The sequence below is a fragment of the Malania oleifera genome, chromosome 7 (assembly GCF_029873635.1).
Source record: "Malania oleifera isolate guangnan ecotype guangnan chromosome 7, ASM2987363v1, whole genome shotgun sequence".
NCBI lineage: Eukaryota > Viridiplantae > Streptophyta > Magnoliopsida > Santalales > Ximeniaceae > Malania > Malania oleifera.
Window position 1 is genome coordinate 32347406 of NC_080423.1, and position 20396 is coordinate 32367801.

The following is a 20396-nucleotide window of genomic DNA, read 5'->3' on the forward strand; positions in this document are numbered from 1 at the left end:
ACGTGAGCATTAGTTTGGGAAATTTTTTCCCAAATAGAGTATTATTAAATATTTTATTTTATTTTAATAATAAAATTGGAAAAAACTCCTTGCAATTATATCACTCTTTGAACATTAAATTCTCATGAAATAAAAGAAAATAGTAATACCTAATAACATATGATGGCATAGTGAATGAAGAAATAAGTTTAGTCTTTATTAATGGTTATAAAATATTAATTTAATAATTAGAGGTTGCAAAAATTAAATTTATAATTTCATGGGGAGATCTCAAAATAGTAATAATTTTATTTATGATATTTTTGAAAATATTAAATATTTTATTTATTGTTTCAAATACTAATTCTATTGATGACGATTATATATAATGTAAAACCCGCCCGACATTGGTTAAACCTCCATCCGATTAATTCCTGAGCAAGGAGCAGAAGAATCCCCCGAAGCGAAGAAAAGTATACTTGAAAGCGCGCGGTGGGGTTTGAAGTAGGTAGCAGAAAAAATGAGCAGGTAATCGGCGGCGGTGCATGAACATCCAACGGCCTTCGCTCCATCAAAATTTCTTCAGTGTAATATTGGCTAACGCTTTTCGGAGCTACCTTATTCTATGGTGTGGGCTTTGTTACCCGTCGATTCCATTCCAGGTTCCAATTTCTTCTTCCTCCTCGTTTACTCTACATATTGCTTATTGTTCTTCTTCTTCCATTTTTTTTTCTTCTCTGTCCTTTGCTTGTGATGTTTTGTTTATTTTTGCCATAAAATTTACAATGGTACTCAATTTAGGAGGAGTAGAGGTCGAAGTATCTCATAGCTTTTAGGTTATTGCTGTATATATTTCAGAGCATGTCAAACATTGAAAAGTAGACTACTATTCCAATAATTTTGTGATCCAAAAGGCTGTTGTGTAACTCTAGTGTTTGACATAGCCAACTTATGCTTTTGTGGTCATCTCATTGCTTTTATGTTGTGTCAAGCTTCAATGCCATCATTTTCCCCATTTTATTTAGTGACCCGTTTCATGGCGATTTATAATATCAGTCCTGCCATGCATTTTTAGTGTTTGTAATAGAAACAAATCATAATGATTATGACAATGTGTGTTTTACCAAGACAGCATGATATGGTTAATATGTTCCATTAAGTTATGATTTTTTATATTTCTTACTAGTTGTATTCCTTGTTTTTACTAGATTAACTGAGAGATATCCCTTTACAAAAAAAAAGCAAAAAAAAAAAGAAAAAAAAGAAAAAAAAAGAAAAAAAAAGAAAAGGGAAAAAGAAAAAGAAGAAGAAAATGAAAATGGTAATGCCTAATGCACAGGCTCTCATCTCATAGAAAAACATGATATATGTTGTTTAATCTCCACATTTGGAAAGACTGGTTCTCTCGCTTGAACTTGTGTCTGTCAGGTCTAGCTTTCGCATTCCCTTGGCTGGGTCAAGGCTTGCGCTCACTCGCGTTATTGGACTTGGAGTGATCACTAAAAATGCAGTTTTTAAATTTTTTTTTCATGCAGTCCTTCTAGATTTCACTTTTTTTTGGGAAAATGTTTCTGAGTCGAGTTCTCTCTCTTTGTCCACTCCACTAGGCTCCATCAATTAAGGAATCATTTGTGGCTTTTTTTTGAGAGTTGATTGTAATATTTGCTTTAAATATCCATGTTAAAGGAGCGCTAGGAATTGATTGAAATCATTATCAGTTTTCACCCATCTCTTGATAGTTTATTTTTGTTCTCCCACTTGAATGTTTGCTTACCATAGCTTGTGGTTGCAAGAAAAGTCTACTCCTCCAAGAAGCCAGCAAACAGGTTCCATACCAATGATTTTGCAAAAACTTTTTAAATAAAAATTCTCTTACATTTATGAGATAAACTAAGGTGTCCCTTCTACTATAAGAGAATTGGATTTGGAGTGATAATTGAATAACTGCACTTAATTTTTATTTCGACTCTCTCTTTCTCTCTCTCTCTCTCTCTCCCCCTGCTACATAATAGTTGGATATGCTGGCTTCTTCATCTATCATCACGTGGGAACAATGAAGTTGACTTATGTGCTTTGCATGGCTTCTGCTGTACACATATATCTATTTATGATGGGATGGTGTGTGACCGTGTGCGACCCTAAATTGGATAACTGGTTAGCAGATGCACATAGCATGGGCATTTGGTGAAAAGCTTGTGAAGGAGTGGCATAAGTGGGATGTGGTTGAAAGGAGAGGATGGGTTCTTGGTATGGAAGGAATTAGAGTTTGTGGTGGAAGATAGGTTGTAGTTGGGATCAGTGGACTGATTTTGGTAGATCGGTTTATTAATGGTGGGAGAAATGTCCCACATTGACCAGATAAGGGAAATTTATCTAGTTTATATAGATTGGTTGGAGTGAGAACAATTTTAGCATAAGCTTTTAGGCCTGGTTGTTAAAAGCAGCTTTTATAAGTTTTTTTTTTACTAATCCAAGACTTCTGAACAGGATTTGACATGGTACGTTTAGTTCAGCAATGACTGCAAAAGACATGTTATATGTCGTAATAAATTGCTTGGTGCAATAATAATAATCTTGGGTTGCCAAGCGCAATTGCACAAGTTGTAATGGGAGGGAGGAGGAAGTACAATAGAGGCCTAATGGACAACCAAACCTAAGAGCTAGAAATTAAAAAGTTTCCAAGGCCACCACAATGCCAAGATAGGGTCGAATCATCATAAAACCTTCCCAAAAAGAAGCTTAAGATTTGCATAATGATTTACTACATCATTAACAACCATTTGATGAGGAAGAGGTGAGAAGGGCAGTGTTTGATGTCATTGAAATGTTTAATGAGTTCTTTGTGAATGGCGAGGAGCATTTATATTTGTTACTATTGTGCTCAAGATAGATTACTCCATTAAGGTAGGAACTTTAAGCCTATTAGCTTTGACTCTTTGTGTGTAGTGTTTACTAGATTTTTTCTATGGTTCTTTTTTAATAGTCAGTGTGGCTTGCTGGTTGACATGAGTCCTTGTACTTAAATTGCTTTTAAAGGTTTTCAGAGTTTGATGCATCTTTTTGAGATTATGATGATGTTAGGAGGGGGAAAGGTATTGCTTTTAAGTGTTGAATATTGATGTAGGATGGGTAGCTGGCCATTGAATGGATCACTTTTGACCCTATTTAGAGGCCGATTCAAAAGAATAGTGTTAATTGGGTCCTAAACCCAAATTTGTTTTTTTAAATTATTTCTTAAGCTTATGTGCGTGTGGATTTGTAGATAAATGTGTCTTATAGGTTTATTTGTAAATAAACTTTGTCCCATTCTTTCTGAAACACACCAAGACCTTCCCATCTTGCCAAACATAAATTGTTTCTTGTTTATCAAAACAATGTCCCTCCTGACATCCATTGGTTGATCAAGAATCTAGAAGAAGGTGAAAGATCACTAGGTTTTCAGGAAAGATGATGGATATGGAGGTAAAAGAATCGAAAGACAAAAAATGATGTAGGGTAGAAAGATGTGAGCTGGGAAGAGAATGGGTGAGAACTCAGAGTCAATTGAAGCTTGAGATACAAAGCCTTTGTCTCGTTTGAGGATGTCGGAGTGGGCCTTAACTTGGGCCTTGGAGCTACAAATACGGGGATTTTTTTTTCTGCCTTGAAATCTCACTTGACTACTCAAAGTCCAAACCCAACTCTTTTTCTCCCTTTAAGCTACATGACGGTCCTTCCGAAGCTGCCAAAAAGTTAGTCCACTTTGGAAGGCTGCCCCCTTCAGGACCTCCCCTCATGCTGCTGCAACGCAATAGGAGATTGTTCTGGAGCAAACACCGCCTATCACAAATTGATGCTGAAAGACTAGCCTTGTTCTAGCCCTTAGCACAGTACCACTGCCTATGACACTTCGTGTGTAAATCCCAACTTTGAGGATTTGATTGATATACCCAATATTGATACTTCAAATGACTTGGCCTCAGACAACACTCACTTCAAGAACCAAGCATCTGTTTGGGTTCTTTGGAAATTGATATTGGTAAGCAAAACCATAGGCATGTCCTTTGAAGGGTTTGAGGATAGAGCCTTGCAATGTTTGAGGATATTGAAAGAAAGAGAAGAGAGGATATGAGAAATAATCCCAAAAAACCGTTAGGCAGTATAAGAAAGTTGGATACAATTAGGGAATTAAAGCGCTTGGAATGCACAATGAACTATGGAAAAACATAAGGATGCTTAGAAATGGCAGAGGCATGCAATAGCCGGAGCCCTTGTGTTAAATCATGTTAAGGAAAATCATTTTTTGGAACGTAAGGAGTCTTAACGACAAACCCTAATTAAGTACTTATTGAAGGATTAGAGGGGCAATGTGGTGTGCTTGCAAGAAAGTAAGGTGGAGACAATGGAGCAGTTCTTGATTAATGACCTTTGGGGCTGAGGCACTTGTGGTTGGATATCCCTTGGAGCAATAGGCAGCTCAGGGGGTATTCTTGTCTTATGAAAGCCTAGTGTTGTGGAATTGTTGGACCACTCGATCAACTCCTTCTTACTCTCTTGTTTGTTCAAAAGCACGAATGATAACTTTTAGTGGATTTTCACAAGGGTGTATGTCCTTGGTAAAGGACCCTGTAGACCTCCTTTTTGAAATGAGCTATTCGAGATTAAGAGTAGATGGGATGCTTCGTGTATCATTGGAGGTGATTTGAATATCATTGTTTATCCGCACGAAAGAAGTGGGGGCAGCCTTGAGACAAGTAGCATGAGAGATCTCCTTGACTTTATCAGCATGAATGCCCTTATTGATCTCCCTCTCATTGGTGTCAACTTCAATTGGTATAACTCCAAGAGTTGCCTTCCTTTTCAAGGATTGATAGGTTCTTAATTTAGGTTGAGTTGGAACTTCACTTTCCTCATGTGATTTAGAGTCTACTTCCTGGCCCCTTCAGATCATTTCTCATCACCCTTGACACTAAGGGAGTTAAATTGGGGCCAACGCCCTTTTGCTTTGAAAATATGTGATTAAAACAAGATGGTTTCGGGGAGTTAGTGAAAACTTGGTGGTCATATATTCTGGTCTCGAGGAAGGGTAGTTTTTACTTGTCTCAAAGTTGAAAGGAATAAAAGAGAAGCTAAAGATTCCATAGAAACACCTTTGGGAATGTCCACGCAAAGAAGACCATTATCCTTAATGGCACCAAAGAGCTTGATGAGCAGGAAATAATCCAGGGTCTTGATGATGAATAGAGAGCCAATAGAACTTTTCTTAAGAAGGAATTGAACGAGTTTATTAACCTTCAAGAAATATGTTGGAGGCAAAAACTAGAGCTTTATGGCTTAAGGAGGGGGACTATAATACAAAATTCTTAAATTGGATGGCGAAAATTCATCATAGAAGTAACACCTTTTCCAACATTGAATTTGGGGAAATCACCTTAACTTGGGAAGAAGATTTTAGGAAAGGTATTTGTGATTTTTGTAAAGACCTTTGCACTGAACCTGAGACTTGGAGACCTTCAGTGAATGGCATCAATTTCAGGTCTCTTAGTTCTTTCACTATGAGGTGGCTTGAGAGACCCTTTGATGAAACAGAAGCCCTCCAAGCTATTAAAAATTGTGAGGGGGATAAAGCGCCCTGGGTTTCTTTCAGGCTAACTAGAGCCTCCTTAAGCACAACATGTTAAAAGTGTTCGAGGAGTTTTGTAAATGAGGAAAATTAGTTAGTTGCATCTACCACTTTTGCCTCTCTTGTTCCAATGAAAGTTGGGGTTGTCAACATCAAGGATTTTTGCCTTATTAGCTTGGTAGGAAGCATTTATAAAATCATTGCCGAAGTCCTAGTTGAGAGTTCAAAAAGCAATACTGGAAGTTATTGGTCAGTATTAGTTCCTTTTTTGATTTCTTTCACTCCTCGAGAGGCTTGAGACAAGGAGATCCCTTGCCCCCTTTTCTGTTTATTTTGGTTATGGAGGTGCTTAGCCTCATGTTGATGAAAGCTACTGAAGGAGAGATCTTTAGATGTCTCAAGGTGGGCAAAAATGGAAGTCTTACAAAAGTTTCTTATCTCTTTTTCCATAGATGATATTATCATTTTTCACAAAGATGATCCCTTCTATATCCTCAACCTCCGAAGCATTTTGTTAGGGTTTGAGGCCGTCTTAGGCCTGAAAGTGAACCTTGGCAAAGGTTAGCTTATTCCAATTGGAGAGAACATGGGAGGGGCTCCCTTGCTGGTTTTTTGGGTTGCAAGATGGATCCTTTCCCATTAATTACCTTGGTATCCCCCTCAGAGCCAAATTCAAAGACAAAGGAGTCTAGGACCCTATTGTTGTAAAGTTTGAAAGGAGATTGGTAGGATGGGAAAGAAATTTCTTATCAAAAGGAGGCAGTCTCACCCTCATCAGGAGCACTTTGACGAATCTTTTAATTTATTTCATGTCTCTCCTTCCCTTAACGACCTTAATGGCTAGGAGATTGGAGGCAATCTAGAGAACATTTCTTTGGGGAAACTTAGGGAGGAGTTTAAATATCACCTTGTTAGATGGGGGGTGGTCAAACAACCCATTTGTTTGGGATTGAAATCCCTGCTCACTTTCAATTCAGCCCTCCTTGGGAAGTGGTTATGGAGGTTCATGAAGGAGAAGGATTTTGGTGGGATATTATTGTTTCTAAATATGGGTTTGAGCATAATGGTTGGACAATGCACACTAGAAGGGGACCCTATGAAGTGGGAGTTTAGAAATTCATTAGGAAAGGAAAGGATGTCTTTTTTTTTTTTTTTTTTTTTCCTTTTTGTGACATTTCAAGTGGGAAATTTGGTCAATGTTTAGTTTTTGGCATGATGTGTGGCATGAGAACAATAATCTTAGAGCTATCCTTCCTTCCATCTACAGCTTGGCTTGTGACAAAAATGCCCTTATTGGTAATCATCTCCAAATCACTGATCAAGGAATTTTCTGGAATATTCCTTTTACTATGAATGTGGCAGATTGGGAACTTCATGCGCTCTCTGACTTTTACAAAATTCTCTATAAATTCTGTAACCAAAACATCTCCAACGAACCAAAATGGGCTTTGGGGAAAAAAATGGTGTTTTCACTGTTAAATCTTTCTACAAGAAGCTCTTGTCGCTGAGAACAAATTGCAACATCTCCCCCTTGAAATCACATTTGGAGGATGGCAGCCCTTCAAAGATTTGCCTTTTTTGTTTGGGAATCTGGATATGGAAATATTTTAACCCTTGACGATTTGCAGAAAAGAGGGCTTACAGTTACTGAAAGGTGTTTTTGTTTTTGTTTTTTTTTGTATGGCTGATGCAGAATCAGTCAACCACATTCTTCTCCATTGCCCCGTGGTACTTGTGGAATTTGGTTCTGTCCGTGACTGGACAGCAGTGGGTTACAGCAAATTAACTTGGAGGGGAGATTTGGGCTTGGAAAGGCATCAGAGCCACCAAGGAGAAGTGAAGGCTTTCAACCTCATCCCTCTTGCCATCTTTTGGTGTACTTGGGAAGAAAGAAATAAGAGAGCCTGCAAAGACACAACTACTCCGCTTCAGACTTGCAAAGACTAGTGGACTGTTGCTGTCTCCAGCTGGCTTAGTGGGAAAATTGTTAATGATCATGATGTAATCCTCGATGTTTGCAACACTCTACGGAGTGGTTCTTGTTTTGTACCACTTGTTGGCATCCCCTTGAGGCTTCACTAATATAGTTTTCTCTGTACTGATTGCAAAAAAAAAAAAAAGTGGTTAATTTAGGGATGTCAAAATTGGGGAATTAGATGTCAAAAAGTGATAGATTAGGTGGATAGGTTAGTGTATTCATCCATCATTTGGTGGAAACAATGGAAGTTTCCTTATGTGCTTTGTATGTCTTCTAGTGTTCCTGTAATTTGTTGAATATAGTGAGGAATTGAAAGTGTTACTTGTGTGTCACGGGCTGAACATTTCACACCTTTTGAAGGGCTGTGCGGCTAGTTCTAGCACTCTTGCATAACTAGTTAGCTGAAAGTATATTGCGGTTTCACCACATGAACAAATTATTAATTATCAAGTACAAAGTTAAAGTGAAGCAATTAATAAGCATGAAAGTGGACAAGAGTCATGCGGTAAACGGTAAAACAACATTATTCATTATTAACATCTTCCTAAGCAACGTGTATTCTAGTAGGCTAAACGTTTTTCCAAAAGCTAGTGAGTTTTACAATGATGATGAATACTCACCCTTCCCTAAAGAGCTTTCTATGCTATTCTAGCTCTGACACTAGGAAACTTTGAATGATAGAGAAGTCATGCTTTCATTTGACGCTAAAGCATTTTCTTAATTAAAGAATAAAACCTACTTTACTATTTACACTTGGTTGCCTATCCTATGTACGCAAGACAAGTGGTTATATGCAAGCATAATGCCTTGAACAAGCTTGGCTCCAGACGTTCTCCCCACTTATATAGTTGACGCCCTTGTAGGCTTTGATGCTAAGTTACTTCGTCCACAAATGGTTCCATGTCTTCCGTTGACATCCAATTGATTTCATCATCTCCAAGGTCTTTCCACATCACTAAGAATTTATGCCACTTCTTCTTTAATGATGTGAACTCTCTATTTGCAAGGATAACCTCAACTTCTCTTTTGCTAGGTTGGGATGTCTTTAGTAGCCTTTGGTTTATTGACTTTTGCATGGATCTTCCGTGTTGGTGATGAATGGTTTGAAACAACTTATGTGAAACACATGATGCATCTTCATCCAAGTCGAAAGATCAACCTTGTAAAAGGACTTCTCGACTTTAGCCAAGATGGTGATTGGTCCTTCATATTTGCAAAGCAATCTCCTATCTCGACCTTGTAGTGACTTGATTTGTTCTGGATGGAGCTTAACAAGCATCAAGTCACCACCCACATTGAAGTGCAACGATCTTCTCACTTGATTTGCCTACTTCTTTGTCCACTTGGAAGCTTTCTCTAAGTAAGCTCAAATGATCTTCATGTTTTGTCTCCATTTTTGGTGAAAATGTATGCTCTTGGATTCTTTCCTCTACACAACTTGTGCATTGTGTGATGTAACAACGATTGTTGGCTTGTTACAAGCTCAAAAGGACTCTTATTGGTTGTATCTAGGCTGAAATAGAATTGAGCCATGTTGTATAGCTACACCTAATTTTTTTGGTTGGCGGTGATGAAAGTGCACAAGTATTCCTCTAGTACCTTGTTGAATCTCTTTGTTTGTCCATTTGTTTGCAGATGGTAGTTCAATGACATGTCAAGCTATGAAACGAGGGTTCTGAAATGGTTTTGTCCAGAAGTTCTCTTGAATTTTGTCTCGGTCAATGACGATATCTTGGGGAACATCCTTATACTTCACCACTTTTTGAGAAACAAGTGTGTTGTCTTCTTTATTGAATGGTACTCTATACTCCAGTGTGGGTATAAAAGTGCTGTACTTCGAAACCTGTCATAACCATAAGTAAAGATCCAGCATCCTTGAGTTTGGGAAGGTTGCCGATAAAATCTAGTGAGACACTCTCCCACGGTTTCCTTGGTACTTGAAGGGGCTCCAATAACCTTGCAACCTTCTTCCACTAGACCTTGTCTTATTGGTAGGTAAGACTAGTTTGGGCATACTCAACTACCTCATCATGTATGTGTGACCAATAGTACTTTTGCTTCAACAATGCCAAAGTGTGATGCCATCCTCGGTGGCTTGCTCATATGGTGTCATGACACTCTCTAAATGGTGTTTTCCTTGGGTCACCAGCTTGAGACCCGAAGTACTAGTTACCATGTATTCATCCTCTATCCAAACGTGCGTGCTTCGCCCTCTTCCACCAACTTCATAAGGGTTTGAGAAATTGGATCTTTGACAAGGTTATCCTCAATGCTCTCCCCCATTGTCGTGTAATCTTACTGTTAAGTTTGTTATAATTGTAAGGCTGCAAGCTCGGCCTTCCTGCTTAGTGCATTTGCAACTTGGTTCATTTGCCCTCCTTGTGCTGAAATGAGAATTCAAATTCCGTTAGGAATTTTTTCCAATGGCGTGCTTGGGGTGGGGTTAGTTTAGGGTGTGAAAAGAAATGATTGAAAATCGAGTTATTGTTTTGACCATGAACTTCTATAGTTCGACCCTAGGTCATGTCGCCATGTGTGAAGACAATGTATCATCTCTAGCCTCTCTTTCTCTTAGTTGTGTACTTTTGCTCTACTTCACTAAGATAACAATTTTCTTTTTTTGTACGCAATAGGATGCCCATCCCGTAACAAGACTCCACCAAGGGCATAGTTTGATGCATCTGTCTATACCTAGGAGGGCGTCATAATGTTCGAAAGGCAAGTATTTTTTTTTTTTTTGCATTATAGCTTTCTTTAAGTTGTCAAAGGCTCCCTGAAACTTCTCCATCCAGTTCCACTAATGACATTTCTTTATTAGTTTTGTCAACAGGGTGGTTCTCCTTGAGTACCCCTCCACGAACTTTTGATAGTAGTTGGCTAGTCCAAGAAAGGAGCATAACTCCTTTATTTATGTTGGATTTTCGAATCTTGAATAACTGTCACCTTCTTCGTATCCATCTGTATAGGATCTTGTTCAGCCACATGTCCAAGGAATTTGATGCTCCTCTGAGCAAAATAACACTTCTCTCTTTTCGTATAAAGGTTGTTCTCCTTTAGCCTATTGACCACCTGCTGTAGATGTTTTTCATGTCCTTCCATGAATTTTGCATGTGCTGCCACTGTCCAAGCTTTATAGTCACTTGGTTGGCTACTTTGAGAGTAGACTGAGCTGTGGAGTTAACTGCTTTCATGTGTCCTTAATCCTTCTCTAGGTGCAAGTTGAGTTTCTATGCTTCTGCATGTGAGACAAAGTTATGGGTATCCCATAGCATGAGTACTCTTCCCATTGAGTCATTGACGCATTTCCACAAACGTTAACCCTTTAGCTTTTGACTTTTTTTTTTTTTTTTTTCACCTCTCCAATGTGTCAAGTAACTGCGTTGCACTCATCCTCAAGTTTACTCCTCATCCTTATTGTGCCCTTGTGCCCCTTCTGCAATGGAAGCTTGCAAGGCATTGAGTGATGACTTGTGAAGGCAATTTGAAACTCTATGGGGGCCTCGACATAAGAAGCATGCCAGCTTACGCTTCCCACTGGTTGTGTTGAAAGACTAAGATGATGAAGCTTCCTTGAAGTTGTTGTCTTGGTGTTGGCTCCCCTACTTTTAAGTTTGTCCCTTTTGAAAGACTTTTCGTTGTTTCCACCCAACATTTTACTCTCTTGGGACATTGTGGAACTCTCCACATCGTAATCAAAAAAGCATTCTGCGACAACCTATGTAGTAAGCAAGTTTAGAATTCTTTGTTGATGAAGTTTGGCCTTTGGACAAGGTTTCAACCCCTGAAGGAAATAGAACAACTTGTCCTTTTCTGACATGTCCCGGATATCCAATATCAAAGCAAAGAATTATATTGTACATACACCTTGACTGTACTAGCATGGCTAAGATCTCATATTTTGCTTCGAACAATGTACTCAGCATTTTCAAGAAAGAAATTGGGCCTTGAGCTCTCTCGTCAAGTCTGCCCGACTATTAAAAACATACCGTCCATTTTGAATTTTATCATACTTGGTACACCACCATAGGTGAGCATCATCACTTAATACATTGTTGCCAGGGATACTTTTGCCTACTTTTGCTCCACATCAAATAAAAAGTTATCCAACTCCTTAGCATGACAGACACCCCTATACGATAGGGGTTCTGGTGCCCTTATTCTTCCATACTCACCACATAGAGTTGGAATTCCTAGTAGCATGAACCATCCGGTTTATATTGGCAGTAAGCCCCATTTGAATCATAAAGCTTCTATCGTAGCATGGAACTTTTATGGAAACTCCACCACAGAACCCTGCTGATAATTTTGTGATCCCTCATCAACATGTTCAGCAAGTTTGGCCATCTCCAAGACCACTTCATTGGCTGTCTCAGCCTGCGCCTCTAGCACCTCAATTCTCTCGGTATTGGTTGGCATGGTCTCTTACCAATGCTTCACACAATCCCACAATATGAAGGCAACAAATTCACGAAGCAATTAACCTAGTTGTGATATCAATTGTCATGGGCCTAACACTTCACACCATTGTGAAGGGCCGTGTGACACTAGTTCTAGCACTCTTGCTTAACTAATCAATCAAAAGTATACCACAGTTTCACCACATGAACAAAATCTCGTCCATCGAATACAAAGTTAAATGGAAGCAATTAATAATCATGAAAGTAGACAAGAATCGCAGGGTAAATTGTAAAGCAAAGCAATTCATAATTAATACCTTTGTAGGTAATGTGTGTTTAGTGAAGGAGGCGAGTAGGCTAACCGTGTTTACAATTGCTAATGAATTTTGCAATGATTGATGAACCCTCACACTCCCCTAAAGAGCTTTCTACACTAATCTAGCTCCAACACTAATGGAAATCGGGGCATAGGAATGCAAGGAAAGTTCATAAATAAAGATTGAGAATTCAGGATAGCTCTCAAATGGTTAACATGACTTTGCTTGTTTGTGCTGTACGCCAAAATATCATCAAAATAATCAACAACAAATTTCTCAATGAAAGGTCGTAGCACTTGATTCATAAACCTCATGAAGGTATTGGTTGCATTGGACCACCCGAAGGGCATGACCAGCCATTCATAGAGCCCTTCCTTGGTCTTAAAGACTGTTTTCCACTCATCTTCAGGCCTAATCCTAATTTGGTGATGACCATTGTTCAAGTCAATCTTGGAATAAGCCTGAGATCTAGCTGGCATGTCAAGCATATCATCCAATTTGGAGTATGAAACCTGTATTTAATGATGATTTTGTCGATAGGCATGCTGTGCACACACATTCTCCAAGTTCCATCCTTCTTAGGAGTGAGTAAAGGTCGTACAGCACAAGGACTTAGGTTTTATTGAATAAATCTCTTTCTCCCTTCGAAGCTCTTCATGCTCTTTTGGGCTCGTTCTATAGTGCGGAAAATTGGGTTGTGTAGCACCTTGTAAAAGATCAACTTGGTGTTGTATATCCCCCATGAGAGGGAGTCCATCAGGTAACTGATTTGGCATCACTTCTTTGAACTCGTTAAGAATCTCTTGACATCATTTTGGAACTCCAACTGCAGCTTCCCTTCCTTTTGAAAGAGGATGTAAATCAGTCCACTTTCCTTACTTCCTTGAGCAAAACCCATTTTATTTATGAAATCATGTGAACAACAATTTTCTTGCCTCTCAACATCATCATCCTTCATTGGTTTCAGCACAAGCTTCTTTTTGCTCTCACCATCGTTCACAAAAAATGAATAGGTATTCTTGATACAATCATGGATTGTGCCCCTGTCATATTGCCAAGGCTGCCCAAGAGGATTATGGCATGCATCCTTGGGAGCCACATCACAATAAACGTATTCTTTGAAGTAACCAGTTAAGAAATTAATGAGGTGTCTTGAAGAGACGATTGCCTCATTTCCGTTGTTGAATCATGGAATCCGGTATGGCTGTAGTCTGTAGATGTCTTTCTGTTTTAAATCCCAGCTTGTCTACTGTCTCTTGAGAAACCAGATTCTCACTGCTCCCACTATCAATTACCAAGTTGCAAAGTTTTCCACCATTTGTACATTTAGTTCGAAAGATATTCCTATGTAGTCAGTTTTTTTTTTTTACTAAAAGAGGGCGGCACCTCCATTTATTTATTAATATACCCTCACTTTTGGCGGAGGAATACTGTGGTTACAAGTTAAAACAAACAAACCAAATTTGGACAAACAAAATTAAACGTAACTAACAAAGGAAATAAAAACAAAAAAACAATCAAAATCAAAACGAAATACACCAAAACGAAACTCTAGAGTTGAACTAACGACGAACGGAAACGAGATCCCACCTATCCATCCGAAGGATACCTTTCAGATAAATGTGGTAGAAGGTGTTGTCCTTCGTAGATTACATTGTTTCCCATTTCTCCTTCTTTAACAAGAAAATCAGCCGCACTATTACCTTCCCTATTGATACATCACCATGACATTCACTCCTTCTAACTCTGCCATGAGCTCCTCCCAAAATTCCCAAAGATACCACAAAGTACATCTACTTTTCCAAAGCCAATCAACTACAATTCGCGAGTCACTTTCAATAATCACATTAACATAAAGCAAACGTTTACACAAACGAATTCCTTTCCTGATTGCTTTTAATTCCGCACTATTATTCGTACCATTACCAAAATAACTTGAAAAAGCCGCTTTTACCATGCCATGTATGTAGTCAGTTGCTGCTGGTTGGAGGGGAAAATAATAACTTTTGAATGACTAAAGCCTCACCAAGGACATCACCCTCAATCCCTTCCTTCGCCATATCCTTTTCTGCTGATTTGCATCAGACACTAGGAAACATCAAACTGACTGAGGAGTCATACTCCCATTTTACACCAAGGTGTTTTCTTGCCCAAAGAATAAAACCTACACTTCTATGTACATGATGGTTATTGATCCCATGAACACAATTCAAATGGTCACAGGTTATCATAATGCCTTGAGCAAGCTTGGGTTGTGGCATTGGGGCCGAAAAATACAGTGTAATATCTCATCATAAAAGATGCATGGTGCTATAGTAAATCTCTTCGGTTGTAAAGAGCAAGTGCATAAGTTTTGAGTATTGAAAATGGTGACTTGCTGCACAAATACTAGAGATTAGGATTGCATTTGAATTATCCCTCCCAAGACCTTATTTAGTGGGACCATGGTTGGGCAATGAACTTTTTATGCCGGCATTTTTTGAGTGCTAATGCTGTTGAGTTTTACCTTTTTGTTTCTTATCATCTTACCATTGCAAATTTTTATTTACATTATGCTTTCCTCTGCCCTCCTATTGTTGTTACCTATCTAAGCTCTCTCTTTCTTGCTTGCTGTAAGAGAGGTTTAAGGTGAGGAGGTAAAGGTTTTTGATCACACAAAGCATTCACAACCCTAAAGTGGGATTGAATCAATTTGGATCAATGTCCAATCTGGAAAAGGCGCCGGGTTGGTTGGACCAGTTGTATTGGTGGGTCAAATTGGTGGTTGAAGAGGTGATGTCTACATGACAGAAACAAATTTTGAAAAAATATGGAGAGAGAGAGAGAGAGAGAGAATTTGGGGTGTGTTTGTATAAAGATTTATAATTTTATATTTATGACTTGGTAAAAAAGCAAATAAAATCAAGTTGATACAGTGATAACAAACTGACTTAAAATGTGTTGAGGTTGTGAATTCGACTGCTTGTAGCTGCAACTGCTGCACCATGGCCTCCTTTTTTTATGAGGTAAGGTGCTGAATTAACCTGCTGCTGAGCCCAGTTTAGTCTGGTTCATGTCAGTTCAGTTCTGACCGTCTCAGCTGGGTCAATTTTGGTTCGTGCCATTTCCGGTTCTGAGGGCACGCCCTGACCTGCCTTGTGAAAAGTTCTGGTCGAATCTGCCAGTCTGATCTGGGTTTTAGAATCATGGTATGAATTATACTATCAAAGCTGCATGGTAGCCATGTGGATGTGTCACTTGTTTAACATGTGCAATACATTGAAGCATCTGTTCCCTTCAGTTGTTTGAGATTTGTAAGAGCTGACGTTTACTGTCATATTTGACACATGCTTCCTACATATCAGAAGATTATTCAGGGTTTTCCTTTGGTATAAAAGAAGGCAGTGTGAGCAGCCCCAGTTTCTAAACATTTTCTATAGAAAGAGAAACTTACTTTTTTTAATTCTGAAAAATAAAAAAAAAATATCGTGGCAGTAAAAGGTGGCCTCTTAATTGTATTTTATATATCATTGTTCCTCTCCGCTTTTAAAAGAAGAAATTGAAGAGTCTGAAATTGAAATAAGGATCATGAAAATATAATGGAGCTGTGTGTATTGTATTTATTACATTTTGTATCTGGGTATATAGTTAATTGTATGTTGTTACTCATTATGGGAATTATTCTTTTTGCAATATGATATTTATCATGTATATGAGTTGTAGAATAAGAGAAATCTGAAAGCAATGTAAAATATATTTGTTGAAGCCATTTTTCCTGACATGATTGAACCTTAGAAAAATATATGAATGCCTTCAAAAACTTTTGAATGTTTCTATTTACTCCAAAGGAGGCCTGTTGGGGGTGGAGGGGGGTTGGGTTGCTTTTTATCCCACCCGTGACCTTGGAAAAAAGCATAAAAGGCCGTACCTAGTGCACAAGGCTCCATGATGGAAGATTAGTTAGCTCCATTATTTTAACTAACTTGTTCTACCATATTGGATGATACAAGTATATAAAAATTGTCTTGTATCTATGTGCTAAATATTGCATATTATGAAATTCAACCATGTGATATGGAATGCCATCCTTAATAGTTTTTTTTTATGGATTTAAATTGCTTGAACATCTTTTATTTATAGTTTTAATGTTGTTATTGCATGAAGGATTTAGTTTGTGCTGATTCGTTACCAGTTGTAATTCATTTTACAGGTGAAGACAAGTACTATATTTTCACCAAAGGAAGGTACAAGGTGGGTCGAAAAGGTAATCTAGCATATGTTCAAGTAGTTATTTTTTAATGTACTATTTTAAGAGTGGAGAGAAAAAGAAAAGTAATAGAGAGGATAAAATAACCTCTTCAAAGAAAAAAAAAGGAAGGCCAAACAAGAGAAAACAAATCCATTGAAGTGACGACTTCCAATCTCCTTGTAAATCAATCAAAGATTCACTTTTAAAAGCTGTAGAAACTGTTCTTTTCAACATTGATAAGGAGTCTTGGGTTTATTTAACTGCGAGGGAGTTGTTTCTCACCCAATTCTCGGGGTTTTGGCAGAAGGAAATATGGTAGGATTTTGTGGGATTGTGCTTTAATGGCTATGGCATGATGCATTTGGTTAGAAAGGTATTTGAGTATCTTTCAGGACAAGAACCTTCCATTCATTTGCTTTGGGATAGGGTGGTTTTCTATGCCTCTTTTTTGGACATCAATGAGCAGCTTTGTCATAGAACTTACGTTTTGTGTATTGTTCTGCTTCATTGTATTATTTTGTAATTTATTTTGTGGGTGGATTTGATTTGTATATTCTTTCTCATCTTAATAAATTCTTTTCTTGTTTTTTTAAGGAGAAAATATCTAGAAGCTAAACATCAAAGAGAAGCAAAACAAGTCTACTCTACGGAAGATCAATAGACAGTGCTTGACATTTAAAAAAGCTTGCATTATATTATTTATATTCCTATCAAATACTAGGGGTGAGCAAACGGTCGGTTCGGTCAAATTCGGTTAATTAACCGAATTAACCGAAATTTTCGGTTAATGATTTTTGATAACCGAACCGACCAAACAAAGGAAGCTCACCGAACCAAACTCGACCGAATTACCTTTTCGGGTAATTCGGTTAACCGAATTTAACCGAAATAATTTGAAATTAATTATTAAAAACATAATAAAATTATAAATTTTTTTACCAATTCCAGCTTAATCACTAATTATTAATTATTAAAAACATGAAAATCAACTCTATATGTTGGGATCGTCTTGGTGTGATTTGGAAACAATGTTACTTTGTTGGACATAGCCCTAGGTTTTGATGTTCCTAATTGGATTGCTTGCGGATCCAGTGAATGTAGGGCTTGTTCCTCCAGTAAAGTTGACGTCCTATTTCGTGCTTCTTAGTCCCAATTCATACCTGGATTGGTTGGAGAGACCTTCATGGGTTTGATTAAAGGAGTTAGCTCACCTGCAGTAGCCTTCTTCATTTATTCACTAGAATCACTAATTATTAATTCGGTTAACCGAATTAAAATTCATATTAACCGAACCGATAACCGATTAACCGAAAATTGGTTAAATCGTAACCGAATCGAACTGACCTTGTTTCTTGACCGAACCGAACCGACCGAAATTGGTCAGTTAATTCAGGTTTCCCCGAATTATGCTCACCCCTATCAAATACAGCAAATGGCTGTAGAAACTGCACAATGCTAAAGATTTTTTTCCCCTTCACAATCAAGGGCAATATCATCAGACAGTTGGATAGCTGTCAATTTTTTATTTACTACCAAGTCCAAGTTATTCTTGGTTGATCGTTTGATCTCCAACTGCGACTAAATTACTCTTTCTCAATGAAGCATTATTTGGTCAACATTTAAAGTGCCAATCCTTCTTAAATGCTCATTTTTAATCTTATTTTTTAATAGTTGCTACACTTAAGTTTCCTCTCATTTATATTTTAGTTATATCATTTATCTATCTTACCATCTCATTTCTATAAGACTTAATTTTTTAGGATGTTGTTTTTCAGTTGCCCAACATTCTAATCCATGTAGCATAGCTGGTATTATGGCCATCATGTAGAATTTTCCTTTTACAATTCTACACTTACATAACACCCCCAAAGCATTTCTCCTTTTTACCATACTTGTTTTAACTTTACCTATGACAAAGTCTTTAATTTCACTTTTAGCTTGTATAATAGATCAAAGGTACCGAATTCTATGACTCAGGAATTTCTTGACCATTAAAAAATTCATTGGTTCAGGGGAAACAATTTATTTGGTGTAATTGGGGATCACGGGGTTTGCCTTTCTTCATTTGATGGTTTTTGCCTTATTTGGTTTAAAGGTATTGGGAAGAAGTAGAGGAAAGCTCTATGGAAATGTGGTGTTTTCTGGTTATTTGGTGTGTCTAGTTGGAGAATAATGCATGCATTTTCAATAGATCTATTGATTTTGTTGCATTGATTTGGAGTAGAGTGGTCTTCCTTGCTTACTTTTTGCTTTGCATATAGTTTTTTAGAGGAGTTTCACTGAATGATTTGCGAAGGGTTGGTGGGCTTTGATTCATTAGTCTTTAGATGTTGGAATTTATGATGGGAAAGGAGGAACTCTTGAAGGCTCTTCCTGCTTCCTGGCCACAACTATAGCAGTATTTAAACTGAGGACTTGCGATGGTTCTCCCTCTCTTGCGTAGGACTCTTACTCACTTTCCTTGCTCTCCCAATTGAGGTCATGATGCTGTTGGTTATTGATGATGGGGATTCATTCAGTCTAGACCGAAGGGAAATCCTTTGATCTGATATTGGATAAAGTAGGGAAGATTGCAGCTTTGTTCATTCTTGAGAAGAATTGGCAGCACAATGGTGGGTTTGAAAGGAGAGTGTATTTTGAAGATAATTCGGATTCATCTAGTGATAAAAAAATCTTAAGAGAGATTCTAAGGTGTTTTAAGCATGGTAGAGGAGCCAATTGTTGAGAGGATTAATACAAGGATAGTAAGAAATGGGGGGTTGTTTTAGAGGACAGTGTAGGTAGTAGTGATTTTGAATGTGACAAGGGTTTAGTTTTGGATCAAATTCGGGAGCAGCAAGGATTTTTTTCAGACTCTTCTTTTGATTGACTTGGGGATTTATCTTATGTGCCGCCTCCTCCTCTAGAAGGTTTAGATGGAATTAATATTTTTGAGGACTATGTTTCTAAAGAAGAATTAAAGGTAAAAGATGGAATTCTGCCAGTCCAGTTCAAGAATCTGCGGGTAAAGACTTTCAAACTCGGAATTTGTTGGATAGCTTGGGCCTTACTTTATCTGATCATGGAGAAATGAAGTTAGGCTAGATGGTGGTAAATCCAAGGTGAAGAAGGGTTAGAGGAATTGGCAAATTTGAAGTGTTTGGTGAACTATGATGGGAAGGGATTAAAGGGGCGCTTTCTTGGATAATCAGCTTATTTTATTTTTATTTTTTTTATTTTTGTTCTTTTCTTTTGTTTTCTTTTTTTCTTTTTTTCTTTTGAGGATTTAGTATCCTTGCTCTGATTATACATTCTGTATCTTAAATTCTTAATATATCTTCTTTTATTATTAAAAAAATTTGTATTTATATGTTGTCAAGTTTATTTTTTCCCTTTTTGGCTATGGGATGTATGTCCTTATAACTTCTTCCTACTTTTTATAATTTTTTCTAATAAAAAAGTCCATAAGTATCAAATTGAATTACTCCCATTGCACAATAATATATGGAAGAGTAGACAAAGATGAGAACTATACTTGCCGATACAACAATACCCAATATGGGCTATAGGCAGTTGGTATTTTCCAATCATAGGGTCCCTTTGCAACAATGATGGAGGGATTCGTGCATGGGGAGACATGGAAGGAAAGGTTTCAAGAACGGTATTTTTGTCAAAGCAAGAAATCAGGAATTCAACCAACAAGATCTATTTCTACAATGGGAGATAGTTTAAATTCTGTGCTTATGCTTAGCAGGAGGTTGGGCTGAAACACAAAAAGATATTCCCATGGCCCATCATGCTTTGACAATTCCGAGAAGAAGTCTAAACTTGGAGGCAGAACTTTTGGGCCTAACAAGCGATGCAGAACAAGGCTCAAAGCTCTTGAGTGGTGGTTCAGCTGCAGTTAGATTTGGAT

The 20396-nt window shown here is 37.8% G+C and overlaps 1 protein-coding gene across 3 annotated transcripts in view; it reads left to right on the forward strand.

Moving 5' to 3' along the window:
• The first annotated feature begins 362 nt into the window (after positions 1-362).
• Positions 363-20396, forward strand: part of LOC131160344 (nibrin homolog) — a 75317-nt gene continuing 55283 nt past the window's right edge. The window contains exons 1-2 of one of the 3 annotated variants that reach the window (XM_058115953.1): positions 363-641; positions 16463-16516. In XM_058115953.1, coding sequence (XP_057971936.1) covers positions 605-641; positions 16463-16516 — 91 coding nt within the window. In that variant the 5' untranslated portion in view covers positions 363-604. Of the gene's footprint in view, positions 642-16444; positions 16517-20396 lie in introns of all 3 variants that reach the window. The other 2 variants (XM_058115952.1, XM_058115954.1) reach the window with 2 other exon arrangements.